General features: G+C 46.7%; 1 protein-coding gene across 1 annotated transcript in view; it reads left to right on the forward strand.

Annotated features, from left to right (window-relative positions):
* Positions 1-16,624, forward strand: part of KLHL15 (kelch like family member 15) — a 275,248-nt gene that overhangs the window by 141,380 nt on the left and 117,244 nt on the right. Inside the window, exon 2 of the mRNA XM_085622413.1 lies at positions 12,193-12,904. Coding sequence (XP_085478539.1) covers positions 12,200-12,904 — 705 coding nt within the window. The 5' untranslated portion in view covers positions 12,193-12,199. The remainder of the gene's footprint in view (positions 1-12,192; positions 12,905-16,624) is intronic.

Consider the following 16,624-nt stretch of genomic DNA (forward strand, 5'->3'; position numbering starts at 1 on the left):
TCACTGTGCCACTGGATTCAAGCTAGCCTGGCTGAAGAAGGGTGACATACCCTGAAACCGGTCCCAGGATGCTTTTTTCCGGTCCAGGGAGGACCTGGCCCCGTAGTTCGGTCTGGACTGTTCTTATGGGGCACAGGGTCAAGACTGATTTGCATATGGCTGGGTCCAAACTGGGGTGGCGTAGTGGGCAAAAGAAAGATGGATTTAACCCATATCTTTTGACTGGGGGAGAATGTTTGCATTGTCAGCATTCTGTCCATCATTTGTTTGCTGTAACACAAAGACTATGCACAGTGTGTGAATCCAGAAAAGATTCCTGCTGCAAAATGAATAGTTTCTTACCTGTCGGTGTAGTTTTGCAGCTTGAAGTATTTTCTGGATTCACTGGTGAACCCACCCTCCTCCGCCAGGAAAGATGAGGAGCTTCCGGAGAAAGCCTTTCGACCTCACAAGGGGACACCAAATGGTGGTATGTCAACGCCCACCAACAACAATAAAAAGAGAAAAAATACAATAATTCCGGACCCAACCACTAAATGGCTGAATAATGCACAGCATGTGAATCCAGAAAATTCTTCAAGCTGCAAAACTACACCGACAGCTAAGAAACTATACGTTACATTGTGAACTCCTGGCCAAACACTATATATAAAAAAAAATAAAGGATTTTACTTTGTGAACCCTCTAAAATTTCAATGGAAATGTGTTTTACTTTGTCATCTCTGTTAAGTACCATAGGTAGAGGTTTTAGATTTTGAACGCTAACAAATGCAACGCGAAGAGGTTCTACATTGTCAACTTCTTGCCAGAGAGTCCATTATGTAAAGCCCATTCCTATTGTATTTGGGAAAACCAGTTTAGGTGGTCTTTGCTACTTAGGACCAATTATTTCAGTGGGGTCTTTCACCTCGGTGCCTTGGGGTCTCCGTATCGGAGACCTTCATAATGGAGACCCCGTATCCCTCCTAACACTCTTCTGAGGGCAGCTTGGCCGAGCAGTCCAAAGCTGACTTAAGGATATGCTGTAGGCTGGAAACTCAGAACACAGCATTGCACAACATTAACACTCAATAAATAATTGTTCAGCCAGTGCTTTTTCTTTAAAACTGAAATAATCTAATTCACACACAACTAATAATTTACTCAAAATTACTATTATTTAAAAGATTTCATGTGGTATTACGAATTTGAACTCTCCTCCTATAGGGATCTTTCAGGCTAAACATGATGCAAATCTCGAATGAAAATCTCCCAAAGGAATATCACAGGGGGCATCTAACACTCTAAATGTAGTCTGTGCCCATTGTCTGTGAAGTACCACATGACAGTTTGCCCTTCTACAGGCTCTGATAGTTTAAAAAGGCAGCAATGGTCTATATGGGCCTTTCAAAAAGCATAAGGCTTTTCATAATCTAAAACTTTGTCTACATGCTTTGTCACGTTGTTCACATTGTAAAATGAGCGACATACTGTCATTATCAGGATTTTTTGAAAACAATAAAGGAATCCTATGGAATAGGTTCATGAATCGGAAACTACTTCTTGATGGCACATATTTCACAAATATGACAAATGAAGTCAGGCAGCTTTTTCTTTTTTTCAAAACAAAATTATTTGTCAACAGCCATAGAAGTCCTGGTGTGTCCAGGGTTTTGGATGATGCATTGTAAAAGAAAGTTAAATCACTGATGTCGACATTTATAATGTCAAAATCAAACAATTTAAGATCAGAAAATGTCTTGATAATTAACCAAATTAAAAAACAGTGCCATGTACATATTGCGAATTCTGATATAAGCAGTTCCCAGCCACCCCAGCCGAATGATTGTATAAATATGCCACAGTATAACTCTCCACCATCCTTTCATCTCAGCAGATCCATGTTTGTTTTTCTATGGGGAATGGGCTCTATATATAATCCATGGTAGTCCGCCCATCTCTTCCAGATTTTGGGGTGTTTTCATTAGTTGTGGAGAATATGTGTCAGTTGTCACCAAAATCATGTACATTAAACAGATGTCTGTGTGTCCTTCTTTTAAAACCCAGTGTATGACACTATTTGCCACAATTCTTATATTCATAGATTTTGGGGTGTTTCTGGGGGCACCCCCTCACCTTGAATATTGGTATCTCTAGCCCCTTGCAGAAGTCCAATCCCTTCTTCCAGAACTCTACTGATGGGGTAGACGTGGCATGCCACAATGGCAATATCGCGTTTCGCCAGGGTGAGACCCAGAAGTAGTAGATGACGCTTGTAGCTATTGCTCCCCCCATCCCCTCAGTGATATGTAGTATGGCCAGTCGCAGCGAGAGTGGAATATCCCAACCCAGCACCTCTGAGAGGCATGCCCCAATACCCTGCCAGAACCTCAAGAGCACAGTACACTGCCATATTGTGTGTAAAAGGGTGCCCTCCGTATTTCTATAGCACAGACAAAGAGCGGATTCGACTACTCTGGCTCTTCATAGTCTATACCTAGTGAAATAGACCCGATGAAGGTATTTAAATTGTATGAGATGTTGGCGTGCCACGATGGCAGCACATTGCGGAGATTCCAGCGCCTCGGCCGATCATCATCTAGCGGGCCTATATCCTTTTACCAGGCGTCCCGAGTTGTGCCTAGTGTGCTGCGGCTATTGGTAACAAGTGTTCAATATAGTTTAGTAATTTTGTGGTGGTCTAGTTCCCCCCATGAAGACTTTAGCCTCTATAGGGTTGAATTCAGGTATGTCCTCTTGGCGTGCAATGTAAGCAGATAGTACGTGACGTATTTGAAGGTGTTTGTAAAACTGCGAGTGGGGCATGTCGTATTATTTCTGGAGCTCCTGGAAGGACTTTAGCGTCTGAGCCAGCAGGACCGCCCCGAGCATAGAACTACCGATGTCCTCTCATCCCCCAAAGCCGGATAGTATCGATAGCTGGGTTAGGAGACCATTAGGTCACAGGGGGGCGTCTCTTTCCTCAGTCGGCCTCACCACCCCACCCGATGCAACGACTGCTTCCATACCACAAATGCCGTCTTCGTTGCTGGTGGTAACCCTCTAAGTGCGGGACCCGAGTATAAGATCGTATGTAGGGTTGTGTCATCCATTAGCCAGTGTTTGACTGCTTATGAGGAGTCTTGTCTGTCCCCATAACACCAGTCATTGAGAACAAGGAGGTGGGACGACGCATAGTATGCCTGGACATCTGGGGTCGCCATGTCCCCACAGTATGTGGATTGAAAGCATGTTCTCAGGGCCACCCTTGCGGAGATCCCTCCCCAAAGGGATTCACCCAGGATCACGTTTTTTATCGGAACCAGGTAGGCTGAATTGGGAAGGGATGATTTTTGATGGTACAGAAGGTAGGGTAAAGACACCATCTTGAAAATTGCTGATCTGCCAAATAGGTATAGTGGTATATGTGACCAGGAGCGCAATGCTCCTTGACTTGCATCCATTATGGGGTCAGACAGTTTTTTAATGATGATTTTAAATCCAGAAATATTTTTATCATCATCTTCGATACCTTTGTGGCCTCTTTTTTTAGGTGACCCCTCCTGCATGGCTAATTGTTTATTTACACACACTACACAGTCCTCTGTTTTGTGTTTTCATTAGTTGTGGAGAATATGTGTCAGTTGTCACCAAAATCATGTACATTAAACAGATGTCTGTGTGTCCTTCTTTTAAAACCCAGTGTATGACACTATTTGCCACAATTCTTATATTCATAGACTTTTTTTTTTAACACTGTTTATTGAAAAAGTCACCGTATAACACAGCCTTTCGCCTACAACCCTGGGGCCGGCGGCATACCCATAGTGAATAATAAACACAGCTACTAAGCCAACATCCCAGGGGGGCAGGCAGGGTTTAGAAACCAAAATATTCAAATGACAATTTGTACAAGTTGTGCATGGTGGACTCTAGAACGTCCTGTTGCACAAAACCATGACAATATACTGTGGCAATAAAGAACAGTCCCTAAATAAAACATTGCATGGTCAGTTGAGAGCAAAGTACATCCATCAGGTGTGGTATCCAGCTTGTCTGAGGTTCCAAGCCCGCGAGGTGTCCCCTCCTGAAACACTACACCCCCCATGGGCCAGAGCATCCAGCCTTCCGCACACTCAAACAGGCATCATAGACTATCAACCGTAAACCACTGCCTTAACGTCAGAGGTATGCGTGTGTCCACCAGGTTCGGCAGGATCAACTGCGCTTGGTTCCGCATCCTTGCTAAGCAAATACGTGGTATAAAGCCCCCAGAAATTCATAGGTCTACTGCACGGCGGGAGCAATTTGCTAAAATTCTTGGACTGGGTGCAACAATAAAGCATATCACGGGACCATTGGGACACTGTGGGCGGCGGGCCCCTCAACCACCACATCGCCACCCGTCGTCTCGTTATGAGTAGACCCATGTCCACCAGTCTGCGTATCACTATAGGTAGTGGTTTAGAATATCCCAAAAGAGCCAATGCAGGATTTGGGGAGAGTACAGTGTCCACGATTGACCCCAATTCCTAAAAGACCGATTCCCAAAATGTATAGACCCCTGGACAATGCCAGGCTAAGTGAATAAAATCGGCATTGGACGTGTGACAGCGGTCGCAGGTCAAATTGTCCCGCAATCCATATCGGCATAGTCTCGCTGGGGTGTAGTACACCCTGTTCAAAAATTTGAAGTGTATCAGCCTATGCCTACCATGTAAGGAGATAAGACGCGTGCTAGTGCAGCAATAGTTCCACATGGAGTCATCTGTGGTGAGTTGTTGATCGTGCTGCCAGGCAAGTCTGGCTTTGGTATAGCGATGCGCCCTGTGAGACATTGCCACCTTATATATATTAGAAACCGTCTTGCGTGGAGTGGGGGTTTTAATGATATAGCTTAATTCCAGGACCTCAGGAGGTTCCAGTAGATCATCTCCCAGCAAGTCATGCATGGCCCTTCTTACTCTGTGAAACTGAAAACGTTGCAGCAAAGTGCCAGTTACCATCGGGCCCTCAACCTCCCCCCATGATTTACTCACGCCGTCCTGAAACAGGTCTCCCATTGTCGATATGTTCCTTGTGTGCAATGCTCGTATAACCCCGCTATCCCCACCGAGACCACGCAATCGGCATGATCGGAAAGTACAGCAGCGCCCCCGCCTGTAGTTGCAATAAGGTATGCCAGGCATGTCGCGTCGAGTTAATAGAGTCTAGTATGCCAGTCCTGCGGTCTATAGGCTCAAATATCGTGGCCGGGAGGGAAAGCGGATCTGCAATCAATTTTTCCATACGAAGAAATGGGATGTCCGGGGAGCCATGTATCTAGTAATACGCGAGTGCTCCTTGCGCCACTCTATAATATAAATCCAGATCTGGCGCGCCCAGTCCCCCATATGGTATGGGAGTGTGAGTATTTGCCACTGCACCCTCGTGTGTTTACCCGCCCAGGCCAATTTTATCAATGACTTGTTAACTCTGTGAAAAAAGGAGCGGGGCAAAACAATGGGTATATTTGTGAAAAGAAACAGAAATCGGAGCAAAATCACCAATTTTATAAGGGAGACCCGGCCAAGTAAAGACAGCGGTAACCTAATCCAGGCCTCCACATCATCCTCCAGCCTGCTGACTGCAGTGCCATGATTCTCACTAAACACGATCTCCGAATCCGTGTGGAGACGTAGATCGCGTTGGTGGACCAAAGCAAGGAGTAATCCGCCTCGAAGGCAGTTGTGACCGGGGTCAGCGGGAAAATTATGGACTTGGACCAATTTACCCGTAGACCCGACAACGCCCCAAAGTGCACCACTTCCCTAAGAACAGAGGATACATTGTTTTCTGGGTCACGTACATATAGCAGCGTATCATCTGCGTAGGTGGACACTATTATCTTATAGTTAGGGAAACCGATACCTCTGTTACTATGGTACTCTCTTAATGCGCACGCGAGTGGCTCTGCGATTAGAGCATATAAAATAGGGGACAGTGGGCAGCCCTGCCTAGTCCCTCTGGCTATTGCGATCTAAGGCAGGGTTCCGGACCAGATTAAAATTTCCCTCCCCCCCCCCCTCCCCCCTCCCACCCCCCAGAGGAACTGCGCACTCGGGTATGTATTTGCTTTGTCTGCCAGTGTCGTGAAGAATGCCGGGCAATCATAGTTTGCCATGACATCTGGATATCACAAACCGACCGTCCCTATCAGAATGTAACGGCACCAGTGTGTAGGTCGAATGTCGATTAACCCAGGTTAACACCCCTCGAGCATGAGTCCTGAAACCAGTAACCTGGATGTTGCCAAGTAGTCCTCTGCTGCGCAACAAAGCGCTGTTCAGCGTGAGATGCATCTCCTGCAATAGGGCAATGTCAGTGTTCTGTCTATGCAAATAATTCAGCACTTTGCGTAATTGTTATAGTCATTCAGCCCACGAACATTCCACGTGAGTATATGGAGGGAGTCTATGACCTTCGGATTAGTGCTGTCACTGGGCCCCACCATCATAGTCATCATAGCACATAATGCAACCTGACCAAAGCAACTGAGAATGAGCGTGCACGTCATGTACTGACCAGCGCAAACCAACAAACAGCACAAAAAAACTAAACCCTCCCCTCGCCTTCCCCCCCTCCCACAGCAGACCATCCCCAACTTGGTCACGTAGCATTACGAAAAATACCCAATCCTTCCCCCCCACCAGTCCCCCCAAGTTCAAAGATACCCCCCGTGCGTGTTACACACGTGGGCAGAGGTTGCCCGTCCAGCACTAGGAGTAGGAGACTCATTGAACAGCCCCACCTCCCAAATATCGTCCTAAAGGTGTGTACAGCATCCTACATGTGAAAACTACAACTCTTATGTCAGCAGTACCGGAACCGAGAAATATGATTCACCGCCCCCTACACAGCCCCCCGCTCCTGGCCCCCTCGGGCAGCAGCTATCCCCATCAAGAAGTCTAGAGCAGCAACCGCAAATCAAAGACAGCTTCTTGTTCCACCCATCATCAAACTCAAACAACTCAAACGACCATCTCTGATTGTCCAGGTGATCCCCCACCCCTTTACTGAAACGTGTACAGTACCCAGAGGAACACAGGAGGACCCTTCAGGTAGGTAATAGTGAAAGAATTAACAACCAGCAACATTGGGCAGTTACCTAACCCCCCGCAGGACCATTCACTCCTCTCCTGTTCAGTCCCCATAACGATACTTATCGTCCATCAGCTGCATTCCCCCATCAGTCTTGTTCCTCCAGGGAGCTCCCAGCCGCTTCGTCCAGTGACGCCGCTTCCTAGACCAACCCTTCAGGACTTTCTGCAGGGCCTTCGGGTCCGTAAAGATGTGAGAGCGGCCGGGTCGGTTGACCTGCAGCTTGGCGGGATATAGCATGGCGTAGTCTATGCCCTGAGCACGCAACTGTTTTTTCATCGGGGGCAAACTGTCGGCGGGCTTCCTGTACATGTATAGTGAAGTCAGGGAATAAGGATATCATGGAACCTTCATATACCAAAGATTGCTTTTCTCTCGCCAAACGTAGGGCAGTGTCCCTATCGCGATAATTGAGCAATTACACGATAATCGGACACGGTGGTGCTCCCAGGGGCCGGCGAGGCCCCAGGGAGCGGTACGCCCTTTCCACAACAAACATCACAGAGAATACCCCTTCCCCCAGCAGCGTGACCAACATCCGTTAAACAAATTGTTCCTTATTACCAGTCTGTGTGGTCTCCGGCAGGCTGGTAATTCGGATGTTACAGCGACGGGAACGCGCCTCTAAGTCCTCTGTTTTATCCTGTAGAATCCGCATTACCCGACCAAGTTGTTTGTGATCCTTGTCAAGCGTGGTGTGCGCCTCCTCCACCTCAGTCAGCCTCCGCTCCGACATATCCAACCTCTCCCATGCTTGTCGAGGCGCTCACCCATTCTGACCATCCGGTAGGAGAGGGCGTCCAGTTTCGTGCCCAGAGAGGTAATGCCGCTTTGCAGACTCTTCTCCATGGCCAGAAGCAGACTGCGGATATCTGAGCTGGGGTCATTTGCGCTTTGAGCCGGCATCCTGGCAGCCTCTTTCGAAGCGGCGTTGTGGGATTTAGATCTCTTCTGCGCAAAGGAGAGCTTGGGCTGCCCTTTGTGTGCTCTACCCATGGGGCCAGTTTGTGGGGCCTCCAAGCAGGGTCCTGTCACTGCTCTGCGCTGGGGGCCACCTCCAGGGGCCACCAAGGAGACCATGGGATTCAGCCAGCTATTACGGTCTTGAACCGCGAGTAACAGGTGGGCACTGCAGGAGCCTAGTGCGCGACCCGATGTGGCGCACCTTTTCCGTGATAGGCCTCGTCACCTCACTCCCAGCCTCTTCTCACGTCACCACCCAGGACGGTGTGGCGCCTTCGCCGCTAAAGCTTATTGTTCTCTCGGGAGCAGTGCGCAGTCCGATCACCGGCACCGAGGGCCAGGACTCCAGCCCTCTGTGTACACGCCGCTGCAGGCGTAGTCCCCCCCCTCGCGCTGCTTGCGTCCACAAGCGCTCAGGCTGCACTCAAAACTGACCTGGGAAGTCACCGTCCGCTGCGGTTCCACCGTTGTCCGAGAGTCCGTCCTCGTTATAGAAGGTCTTTCCGAGGGATAGCCGCCATAGACTGATAGTCGGTATACACCGCCGGTCACCGCGACTCCGGGCACCAGCGCCAGGCAAATGGCGGTCAAGCGTTGTGTTCACAAAATGGCGGACTCCCGGTTCAGAGAATCCGCCGGGCCCTCCGTGATCCCAAGCTCCTCGGCGGCACCAGGACTTTGTGCGCAGCTTATTTCCAAAGTAAGTCTCCCCCAAGGGAACGTTAGCGCTCCTAAACTCTGATAGGTGGGGGGTCGCAATTCTGCCAGCAGCGTGATTACCGGCTGCTGCAGAGGACTGCAGAAGCCCCTCCGAGTTTGCTCGGCACACACTTCAGCGGCAGGTCCGCTGGGCGCCTCAGGCACCAGGGATTCCCAGTCGGGGGGCAGCTCCTCAGTGCTGCCCGTGCCTCAAATGCTGCCGCCGCGGCACTCCAGGAACCGATCGCGGCCACGGTCATCACAAGTCCATGGAGTCAGGCCTCGTAGGACGGGTAGCTTCAAAGTCCCGTAGTGCCTGCGTCGCTCTCCTCAGGCGCCAGGGATTCCCAGTCGGGGGCAGCAGCATACCCCCAGTAGCTCCTCAGTACTGTCCGTGCCACAGGCGCTGCAGCCTTGTCACTCCGGAAGCCGATCGCGGCCGCGGTCAACCCGAGCACGTGAGTTCGGGTCACGTAGGGCGGGCAGCTTCAAGGTCCCGTATCTCGGCAACCATCCGTCTTAAAAGCGCCGGAGCGCCTGCATCGCTCTCCCAGCGTGTTCCGGTGCTCGGATCTCGGCAGTGCAGCCTCCACAAAGCAGAGATGCTGTCAGAGTTTTGGCGGATCTTTGGACGAAATGCGGAGCTTAAGGCCCAAGCGGCCATCTTGGTCGCGAGCAAGCTCCGCCCCCCCATATTCATAGACATTTACTTTGTGGGTTACAGATGATTTTATCCAAATAATTAAGTCACCTTATGTCATCCATTTGGGCTTTGTTGCGCATTCTTACTAAAACGTTGATAGCCTTGATTTAAAAAGCGAACAAAACACAGTCTGCCATCATTCAGGGGTCGCTTCATTCACTGTTATCAAACTAGGCAACTTTAACTCCTGATGCAGGGCTACGAAATGGAACAAAAGATGCTGGAAGATTTGTTTAAAAAATAGTCACTATTAATCTTGGATATTAAGCCCTAATGCCAGGTTTAATTTGGTGTATTCATTGTAAGTTGATTGACTTGGAGGAAGCTGTGGGTAATCTCAACCTAACTCTCATTCTTCGTTAGTACTGTAGTACCAATGGGGAGATAAAAGATGCTGTTTCCTCGCAATATAGCATGGGGGCAGAAAAAAGTGTCACTCATAAAAATACCCAATCAAGTTTATATTAAAAAGGGCTGGATGCAGAGCAAGAAGTGTCTTTGGAAAAGAATTGACGTTTAAAATGCTACATTGATTGCAATATATACTAGTTAAATTGCACAAATTAAATGTGGGTATAACCGATACCTGTTGGACAGAATGTGGGATGAAAAACTGCAGGAACAAATAAAAGGCCTCTAGGAAGAGAGATTTTCATCAAATAAATGTTGGTATTGTTCTCCCCAGAAAACCAAAGGTCATTTTGGTGGGGCGTCCTGTGAACGGTCACTTCCTCCTACTGTCAGAGAAAAGCAAAGTTTAGCACAACTTCAAACACACAAATCAGGTACACTTGTCTGTTAATGAGAGAGCGCAATCAAACGCAGTTGTGGAGGTATATTGATTTAGACTTAAGCCTGAGAGATGCAAAGCATTTCAGCTTCCAAGTATACTCTGTCAGACGTAGCTGGTGCAATCAATTTATACAGTTTAAACATCATTGACATAGATTGAGATAGCTGAGTCAGACATGTGTGCACTAAAATATGTAAGTTAAGGTGAAGAAAATCATTATTAAGAATTTTATCAAAGCATGAATTCACTCCCATAGTGCTGAGGACAGGTGTGGTTTGGACATCTGCTGTTTGTCGTCCTTTATTGTCTACCACTTATCTTTCTGATGCTTCAGTTCTTAAAAACAAAGGAGAAGCTACAACACAAAGCAAATGCCAATTGGTGTCAGATGAAAACAGTACCTTCAGGGTCTATATCTCCCTGCAGTGCTATTGGCATTTGCTTACAAAGAAAAAGGTTACCTTTTTTTCTTGGAAGAGAGTAGGAAGAGATTTTAATTCTATCATTTAGCCCAAAGCATTTAGAGAGTTATCATGGCTAAGATAATTCATAGCTTTGTGAATTATCCCCGGAGGGAAAACCCAGCTGTGGAAGAGGGATGGAGAAGTAGAAGAAATACACAGCGGCGCACAAGTAAAGGAACAAACTCCTCTTTTTTTTATCCTGGCATAGTTGGTGCATAGTGGATTTGAGGCTTACAGGTCAATTTATGATCTATGGACTAGGCTAAAAACTAAATGTATTCATGCATGATATTATGTTGCTAATTATGGTTTCTTTTTGATTTATGGACTGTTTATGCCCTGACTTGACACAAAGCATGGATCCATACAGATGTTATTAACACTACGTACACATGAAAATGTATTGACTAAAAAGGAGTTTCTTGAACCTGATTGTGATACTATGTGGACATCAAGGCAATATTGTTTGCCATTTTTTTAATGAAGGATTTTTTCTTGGTGTGATGGTAATATATATCATGAGTGATTTTATTGTAATCCAGCTTTATTAAACTCAGAAATTTTATCAGACGCTATTAATTTGCCATATGCAATGGAATCACTATGTGATTGTAAATTAACACTTTTGAATGACCTTGTTGACTTCGATTTGTGGTAGTTGTGGATACATCCACACCTAAATGATTAATAACTATGGGAAGGAGTCCTTGGCCGTGTTTCTTAGTAGCGTCATCTGCAGTTATGCTCGAAATTGCACCACTACGCCACATTGCATAATTATGTGCACGGCAAAAATGTAGTGTAAGCACACAAGAACAAAGCAAGAACACGAGTGGCTCTGTTTGCAATAATTGTGTTTTGCCTTATTTTATTTATTTTTTTGCCCCAAATGAGTCTTTGCGTCCAAATGGACACGTTTCACGCTATGTTGTATGCTGGTTTTGCATTTTGTGCAATGTTCCCAAAAGTTTGCGTAATTCTGTGATAGCACATAGCGCTACTTTTGCACACCTATAGTTATAACCCAGATCTTTATCTAATACATAAATGCAGTTTTGCTATCGGATGTTTTCTGATGGAAGCCCTTTCCATCAAATGAATTATAAAACACGATCAGTCAATGGTTCACTTTGCCATTTATGAGTCAACATTTAATTTATTAAATTTGAATCTTTCATCAGGTAGTTACAGGCTGGACCAATTTAATTGGTTTGAAAGTAATTTTAAGCATTGGTGGGGATTGTGAAGAACGGTAGTATTGCAGACAGTATACTGTGATCAATCACCTCTGCTGTTTTTGATAAATCTGTCACGTTTTGCAATTTAATGCTGTCTTGTCAAAGTTCAGAGCCTTGGCATGCAGTTGTCTTGGTCCTGTGCTTACTTGTTAGTCTCTGTCTTGTGAGATACAAGAGCATCAGTAAATGGATTTATTTATGCTTGTTTTTCAGGTGATTCATGGCAGGGGACGTGGAAGGCTATAGTTCCTCCATCCATGATACCAGTGTCTCTGCTGGGTTTAGAGCACTGTATGAGGAAGGACTGCTTCTTGATGTGACTCTTGTCATCGAAGATCATCAGTTCCAAGCCCACAAAGCTTTGCTTGCAACACAGAGCGATTATTTCCGCATTATGTTTACAGCAGACATGCGCGAGCGTGACCAAGACAAGATCCACCTAAAGGGTCTCACTGCTACAGGCTTCAGCCACGTCCTGCAGTTCATGTATTACGGAAACATTGAGCTGAGCATGGCCACTGTTCACGAGATCCTGCAAGCAGCCATGTATGTCCAGTTGACAGAGGTGGTGAAGTTTTGCTGTTCTTTCTTGATGGTGAAAATATGCTTGGACAACTGTGCAGAAATCATGAGACTCCTGGATGACTTCAGCGTCAACATCGAGGGAGTCCGAGAGAAGCTGGATAAATTTCTGCTGGAAAACTTTGTTCCACTAATGTCCAGACCTGACTTTTTATCATACCTAAGCTTTGAGAAGCTCATGAGTTATCTGGAGAATGACCTGCTGAGCAGGTTCCCTGAGATAGAGCTATACGAGTCAGTTCAGGCTTGGCTGCGGCACGATAGGAGACGCTGGAGGCACACCGACACCATCATACAGAACATCAGGTTTTGCTTGATGACACCATCCAGTGTGTTTGAGAAGGTTGGTGCATTTGAAAGCAGTAGTCAGGATTCATCACTTAGCTAGGGCAGCATGCCAACAATAGGTAAGATTCCCGAACCTGCTAGGACAAATAAGCACAGAAATAAGCGCATCTATATTTTAAAACATGTGTCTGCCAGCTTTGTAGGGAATTATTTTCGTTAATAAAATGGGTTGGTTTGGAGACTTTGTGACTTGTTTCTATGTTTCCATTTTAGCAGCAATTTAAAATGTGTCAATGTTTTTTAAAAGGGAAAATTTATAGTTCACAATCTGTAATAGGGTTGTACATAGGTTATTTTAACTAGCAATGAGTTTTGTAATTGGTGTTAAAAGATATATCATGGTATACAATCCAGTCTGCTCAGACTGGAACCAGCTGTGTTTCTATATTGTTCATTCAGAAAGGAAGTCAGTGAAGAGCTTGGATTTGTGTAGCCCAAACCGATGTTGGGTATATATTCCGAGAACAAGCAAGATGTGATTCCAGAGTCTGCGAGTGACCCTAAAAAAGGTTTGATTACTTCTTTTGCAGATTGGTGGAGAAACACTTTGACCGTGATTATTTTCCTTATTATGGCTGTGGGTCTTTGGAAAGGAGGTTGAACAGTAGTGCAAGAGTACTTTAAAGCTTTGTAGAAAAGCGGTCCAGTATTTCACCTGTAGCTGCTGCTAACCAATGTTATCTGTTCAAAGTATCTGTCTTTGAAAGGGAACTTTGGGAACTTGGAAGTGGGACTCTTAAAATGTATTTAGACCCTTCCAGTATTTCAAATCCATTCGCTGATTCTGCTTTGTATCTATAGTGCCATTAATTGACAAACCCTACAGGTTAAACAAATATTTTATGGTTTAAATCTTTTATTGAAACAAAATGTCAATCATTTTATACCAGCATAGAAGGGGCAATGCAGCCAACTAGGCCACTCAGGGCCCCAGTGCAATTGAATGACATACAAAATTACAAAATGCACTCTATAAAAATAAAAAAGGAAGCAGAGCCCAAACCCACACCCAGAAACTGGAAGAAAAGGATTGAAGTAGAGCTCTCCCCCCACCACCACCACCATTCACGGCCAATCTGTATGTGAGCGGCACACTAGCTGTAGTGAGGCTAACCCCTTAAGTAGGAGTGTCTGGTGTTGCAAGACGCAGAAGGCGCAGGTAGCTAGGGCATGTCAATTCCCTGAAGTCCTGAGCCAAAAGGGCCAGGACAGGCTGCCATAGTTCGCTGAATCCCGAGCCTTTGCCAGCCATGGTGAGCGAGATCTTTTCCATGCTTAATATATGCCACATTTGGTGAAGCCACCCTGTATGTTTTGGAATACGTGTAGATTTCCAATGTGTGAGAATGTTTTGGGTGGCGGTGCCCAGCGCAAGCGTGATCTGTTTCCCCCTCTGGATTTCAAAGGATAGGTAAGCGGATTAGGAACCCCCAAAAGCTCATACTCTGGAAGCCGAGGAATCTCCGAGAACCTGAGTCCAATAAGTGGTCAAATGTTCACAATCCCATAGCAGATGGACAAGAGTTCCCACTTTTCCACACCCTCTCCAGCAATCCGGGCTATGTGCGCTATCAAATTGGTACAGCCGCTCGGGGGTGTAATACCAGTAATATGCTAGCTTAGTAAAGGTTTCAGTGAGACCTATGTGAGTCGCAGTGTGTCGCTCCCTATAACAGATCCCCCTCCCATTCCTTACTAGTGAATTCTCGGCTTAAGTCTCTTTCCCATCGAGCTCGACCTGCATGGAAGGTATGACTGTAGCGGGACAGAAGCATTCTGTACAGGTCTGAGATCAGCTTCTTGTCTGATGAGCGCGTGATCAACCATCTATCGTACTGAGTGAGTTGCCTATGGGCCTGCGATCGATTGTCAGGGTGCGAGGCCCAGTGTCTTAACTGCAAATAATGCAAGCGCTCAGATTCAGGGAGACCATAATCAGTGCGCAGCTGTGCGAAGGGCACAACACCATCTGTATTGTACAGAGTACCTAACGTTTGGCAACTAGTGGTTCTCCACAGAGGGAAAGAAGTCTCTCCCATCCCAGGGCCAAAGTCAGAGTTGCCAAAGAGAGGAGTGAGTGGGGAAGGGAAAGTAGTCCGCTTGTGTCGTCTGATACCAAACCAAAAGAGGTAGAGCGAGTCACTTGGGAGGCGTAAAGGTTGGGAGGACGTTGAGGCTTCCTAAGGAATGAGATCTTCATCAGAGAGGTGCCTGCTATCGCACGGTCTTGGAAAAGCCAGTGTTTCTCTGACTCAGCCTGGCTCCACTCCACTAAATGCCGTAACTGTGCTGCTTTAAAATAGAGCGCAAGAGCATGAATTCCCAGGCCCACTTCGTTTGGAGCGAGGAAACTGACCAGCCGCTTTATTCTTGGCTTGCGGCCTTGCCAAATTAATTGAGAGCGCTCCGACTGCAACCGCTGAAGCCACCCAGTGGGAGGCTGTAGAGGGAGTGTTTGAAAAAGATAAAGAAGTTTGGGGAGAATCGTCATTTTGACGGCTGCAATGCTCCCAACCAAGAGATAGGATAATGTTTCCAGCGCTGCAGATCTGCACAAATATGGGAATGCAGGGTATTGTAATTGACTGACCTCATTGCTTGTAATGTAGGAGCTAGTTGGATTCCCAGATAGGCAAGCCTGTAGTTTTGCCAGCAGCTGGGGCGATGAGGAGAGATTCAGAGCTGTGGACTTAGTGACGTTAACGTTGAACCCGTTCGCCCTCCCAAAGAAGTCCAGCTCCTCCAGAAAGGCGCCCAGAGCTATTGCAGGGTCTGTCAGGGTGACCAGGACGTTGTCTGCATACAAATTGATAGTATGGATGTGACAGCCAAAGCGTATACCCGTGATCTGTAGATGCTCCCCAACTCTTTGCACCAAGGGCTCCATGTATAAGGCAAAGAGCAGGGGTGACAGTGGACACCCCTGTCTAGTGCCTCTATGAATGGGAAAGGGGGTAGATTATGCCCGTTTACCCGTACCGCGGCCGAGGGGTCACGATAACGGTTGAGGATATGGTCCTCATCTTCTCTCCGAGGCCGAAACAGATCATCACCTGCTCCAAATAGGGCCTATGCACGCGATTGAATGCCTTTTCGGCTTCAATGGTAAGGACCATTTAGTCTCCCGGAATGCGAGAAGCTTTTTCAATGAGGTGGAGGACTCTCTTCTTATTATTGCTGGTCTGTCTTTGAGGTATAAAACCCGTCTGGTCGTAGTCGATTATACCAGGCATATAGGGAGCCAGACGGGCCGCCAGAATACTAGTGTAAAGCTTTAGGTCAATATTTAAAAGGGAGATGGGCCTGTATGCTCCGCCAAGTGTCTTATCCTTGCCAGACTTATGAATAACCACAATAGCCGCCTCCACCATAGAAGGAGGAATCGCCCCTAAAGACGCAAAAGAATTAAAAAGGCGAGTGAGGAGAGGAGTAAGCGAGGGACAGAATTGCTTATAGAAAGCTGCTGTGTAGCCGTCCGGGCCAGGAGATTTAGCTGATTTCAAGCGAGAAATGGCAGACAACTTCTTCCGGACAGATCTCCCTCTCTGTGTTCGGCCTGCGCCTGGGACAGTCTGGGAAGGGTAACCTGATTCAGATAGGCATCTATATCCTTCAACTCTTAAGTGCTGCTCATCATACAGTTGTGCATAAAAATCACGGAACACCTCGGCTATGTCAAAGTCCTCTGTGTGTGTACGACCATTCTGATCTTTGA

The sequence above is a fragment of the Triturus cristatus genome, chromosome 8 (assembly GCF_964204655.1).
Source record: "Triturus cristatus chromosome 8, aTriCri1.1, whole genome shotgun sequence".
In the NCBI taxonomy this organism is placed as follows: Eukaryota; Metazoa; Chordata; class Amphibia; order Caudata; family Salamandridae; genus Triturus; species Triturus cristatus.